This window comes from Malurus melanocephalus, unplaced genomic scaffold, assembly GCF_030028575.1.
Source record: "Malurus melanocephalus ecotype Western Australia unplaced genomic scaffold, MMel_1.1 scaffold_561, whole genome shotgun sequence".
NCBI lineage: Eukaryota > Metazoa > Chordata > Aves > Passeriformes > Maluridae > Malurus > Malurus melanocephalus.
Window position 1 is genome coordinate 8,599 of NW_026623793.1, and position 4,139 is coordinate 12,737.

Consider the following 4,139-nt stretch of genomic DNA (forward strand, 5'->3'; position numbering starts at 1 on the left):
GAGCGGGACCCCGAGCCCGGCAGAGCCCCCGGAGCCGGGACCGGAGCGGGACCCCGAGCCCGGCAGAGCCCCCGGAGCCGGGACCGGAGCGGGACGGCGGCGCGGTTGTGGCGCGGTTGTGGCGCGGTTGTGGCGCGGTCCCGCGGGTGTCGCCGTCTGGCGGACGCGGCGCGGCAGCGCAGCCCCCGGCGGTAGCGGCGCCCGTGCCCGCAAGGACATTGGCGACACGGGGACAGCTTTCCGTCACCCCTTTATTCAAGCCGCCGCGCGTGTTCGCCCTCGCCCGTGGAGCCAGCCGGTGCTGCCGTCCGGGACCCGCCCGCAGGTACCGGGAGCTCCTGCGGAGACAGCGGAGCCCGAGGAACTCAGCGCCCGCCCCAGTGCGGGGCTCCGGTCACACCGGCTCGGTTGAGCCCCCCCGGCCCCCTGCACCTTCACGCRATGCCCGTTTCCCGCACGTCTTCGYTTCTGGAAGGCGAATCCTTGTTTAAGGTTTCCATCTCTTCTGCCTTTCTCTTCCTACGCTGCTTCCGACAGTGGCTGGACAGGGCGGAAAAATAATAAAAAACGAACAAAAAAAAAAAGAGGCAGAATGAGGCATGGCGGTGATGCTTCTCCCTCCTCCGTATGGGATCACACCTGGTTTCCAGACCCAAAGAAATGTTCCAGGCACCTCCCAGCACCCGCAGAGCCATTCCCCACCACCTGGAGACATTCCCCACCACTCTCCKTTCTTTCCTTTGCCCCTGTTTTTCCCTTCCCTTCCTGCCCCGTTCCCCCACGTACTGGCTGCAGAGGCAGATGCCGACGATGAGGATGATGAGGGTGACAATGGCGGCGATCAGGGAGATGATGACGATCTGGCCCTGGTCCCCTCGCAGGTAGAACAGATCCACGCTCTCGCAGCGAGCCCCGGTGTAGCCCCACTCGCACCTGCCCCGCGGCACAGGGGAGGCAGAGGGAGGTCCCAAACGATGCCACGGTGCCCGTGCCCCCCTCATCCCGCTCTCCCGAGGAGAACGGGCACAGAACCCCCCCGTGCCGCCGTGTCCCCTCCGGGGGTGACTTACACACACGCCGGTGCCTGCTCGGCCACGACGAAGCGGCACCTCCCTTTGACACAGTAGTGCTGGTACTCSTCCGGGCACCGGGAGAAGTGGCTCTGCCGCCGCAGCTGCGTCCCGTTCCCTGGGGGCGACAAGGACCAAGAATTGTCCCGGAGGGCTGRCAGCCGTGCCCAGAGGCAGCAGCATCCCGGAGCGGGTCCATGCCCGCAGCAGGACAGCTGCAAACGGGGGATGCCACACGGCCGCGCCACACGAAACACGGGCTCATCCTCCATCCTGCCCTCCTGCCCTGCTCCCTTCCAACCCTCCGGCTCCCCGAGCACCCTCCCAGCGCCCCGTTACCTGTGCATCCCTTGGCCGTGTCGCAGCTGAGCCCCTCGGTGCCGTGGCCCGCGGTCACGTTGGTGTCGGCGCCCACGCAGCTGAAGAACGCCAAGCCTGGAACGCAGCGGGGACAGCTCAGAGCGGGGCCCGGCACCYCCACCCCCGGCCCGCCAGAGCCACAGGGAGGGGGCTGCCTCGGGCTCCACAGCTGCGCCACGGCCCCCCTGCCCTGCCCTGGCAGCATCAGCTTTTCCCCAGGGCCGGGAGAAGGGAAAGCCGGTCCCCGCCTGCTGCCTCCACCCACCAACGCCCCAGCACGGAGGTCTGGGAGCCAGCGTGGTGGGTTTTGGACCACACAGCTCAGCCAGCTGCTGCTCTGCCCAGGGAGGGATCCCCAGAGGGATCCRGAATCATGGAATCATTCATTGGCTTGGGTTGGAAGGGAMTGGAAAGTTCATCTCKTTCYAACTCTGCTGCCACKGGCAGGGACACCTTCCACYCTCCCAGGGTGCTCCAGCCCAGTCCAAACTRGCCTTGGACACTGCCAGGGATGGGGCAGCCACAGCTTCTCTGGGTAATGTGTGCCAGGGCCTCCCCGCCCTCSCAGGGAGGAATTCCTTCCCAATATCTAATCTAAACCTGCCCTTTGTCAGTACGAAGCCGTTCCCCTTTGTCCTGTCACTACTGYGCTCTTGTGACAAGTCCCTCTGCAGTTCTCTCAGAGTCCCTGCAGGCACCGGAAGGTGCTTTGAGGTCCCCCTGGAGCACCGCAATAACTGGGCCGGGAAAGGGGCCACCGCTCTCCAGCGGGGTGAAACCGAGAGGCGGCAGAGCCCTGCGCGTCACGGCGGCGGTAACCGGATCGCTGGCATACCAGCACTGACTCAGCACGGCCCCGCTCCCAGCCCGGCCCTCCCAGGGATTCACCCGCCGTGGTGGCACCCAGGGAGCGGGGACAGGTCCTGCCTGACGGGGCAGGGAGCTGGGCGGCTCCCGCGGAGGTGGCACGGCGAGGCGAGGCTGCTGCCACCCCGAGTGGGTGCGCTTTGAGGCTTTTCAGAGCGGGGAGAGCTTGCACAGCCAAACCCTGGCTACCTGCGCCCTTGCCCGGCCCTTCGGCCCCTGGGGAGCAGCGGTGGGAGCTGCCCGACCAAACCTCCGGGGTGTCCCCGACCCGCAGGGGGACATTCCCAGCACCCGCGTCTCTCCCGGCTATGTATAGGCACCATCCCGCTAATGACGCGCTCGGGGTAACAGAGCCCCGAGAGAGCCCGGCGGGGAGCAAACAGAGCCCACCGCCCCAGCCGGGGGTGGGAGCTGCCTGGAGGAGCCAGGGATGGATGAGCCATGGGGCGGCTGTCCCGGGATCCAGCTGYGGGCACGGCGGGGCAGGGAGGGAGGCTGACTTCACTGCCGGTGACCGAGTTCACAGCTCGGCATGGAAAGATCCCCACCAAGATGAGCTCCCCACCCTTATTGCAACCAGATGCGCATTCTGGCATCCTCCGGGCTGGCAGCCCTGGGCAGGACCGCCCTGGTGGCAGCGCCAGCTCCGCAGGGAGGGGGCTGTRCTGCCCCACGCCCGCATGGCAGCACCAAGCAGCTGCAGGTGCAAACACCCTCCTCTCTCGGAGGCGCGGGCTCCACTATCTAGGGCTGCACCCTTTGCTGAGCAGCCACAGATAACCCTGGGAAGTATCCCAAACACGGGATTGTGYTGCTGTTAACACCCCCGTGCTCTCCCAGGGAAGCCCAGACTGCAGGATTGCAGCCACCCGGGACATTGCCGTGCTCTGATGGGACGCAGCAGCCCCAAAACAGGCGGCTACCCTTGGTTTCCTCCTGCCAGCACAGGTTTGACAGGTTTTGCCAAGCGCTGTCACCGGCCCTGCCGAAGGGCCAAACCCAAAGTGCTCCCTGCAGAGAGAAAAGCACCCCCGAAATCCCAGCGCTGGCACCTTCTGCCAGGGAGGGTTATTTCCTGCCGGCCGCGAGCAGACACTTGTCCGCGGCTTCCTGCTTCCCAAAAACTGAGGAACTAACACGGGAATGCTCTCACATGTGCTGGGCAGGCACTGGCGCCCCCTGCCCCCGGCATGCCCCGTTCCGGGCACCCTGGAGCAGCGTCCCATCAACAGGTGGTAAAAGCATCCCAGTCCTACTCCAGGATCCAACCGGGACATCCCGGCCCCGTGCTGGCCCCAAAGGATCCAGGGATTCAGAGGGGASAGGGAATGGAATGGTGGGCAGTTCCAGGATGGATCTGGGAGCCCGGGGACAGGACTGGGGCACAGAGGAAGGGCTGGGATGGGACTGACCAAGGAGGAACAGGGAGTCACTGGAATGGAACTGAAGAAACACCAGGGTGAACACTGGGATGGGCCAGAGGCAGCATCAGGATGGGGTGTAACAGGGGGGATACAAGRGTTCAGCAGAACGGGAACGGGGGAGCAGCAGGACAGGCAGGGGGAGCACCGGGATGGGAGGGAGAGGCAGGTGCAGGATCATCAGCCTGGGGCCGGGAAGCAGCGGGATGGGACGGGATGGGGGCAGCACCGGGACCAGCGAGAGGACAGGGCTGGGACAGTGAGGGGACACCGTGCCAGCCCCTGGGTATCCCGGGACCGGGCTGCTGGCGGGACAGGGGTCCCCCGTGCTTACCGGAGGCGAGGGCCAGGCAGAGCAGCAGGGTACCGGGGCCGCCGCCCGGGGCCGGGGCCGCCGCCGCCGCCTCCATGCGCGCCGCCG

The 4,139-nt window shown here is 66.6% G+C and overlaps 1 protein-coding gene across 1 annotated transcript; it reads right to left on the reverse strand.

Annotated features, from left to right (window-relative positions):
• Positions 1-6: 6 nt before the first annotated feature.
• BTC (betacellulin) lies at positions 7-4,133 on the reverse strand. The gene is made up of 5 exons (XM_057382279.1): positions 4,053-4,133; positions 1,410-1,505; positions 1,071-1,188; positions 787-933; positions 7-540 (listed from the first exon to the last, which is right to left on the reverse strand). The coding sequence occupies exons 1-5, from the start codon at positions 4,126-4,128 to the stop codon at positions 435-437; spliced, it is 543 nt and encodes a 180-aa protein (XP_057238262.1). The 5' UTR covers positions 4,129-4,133; the 3' UTR covers positions 7-434.
• Positions 4,134-4,139: the final 6 nt, after the last annotated feature.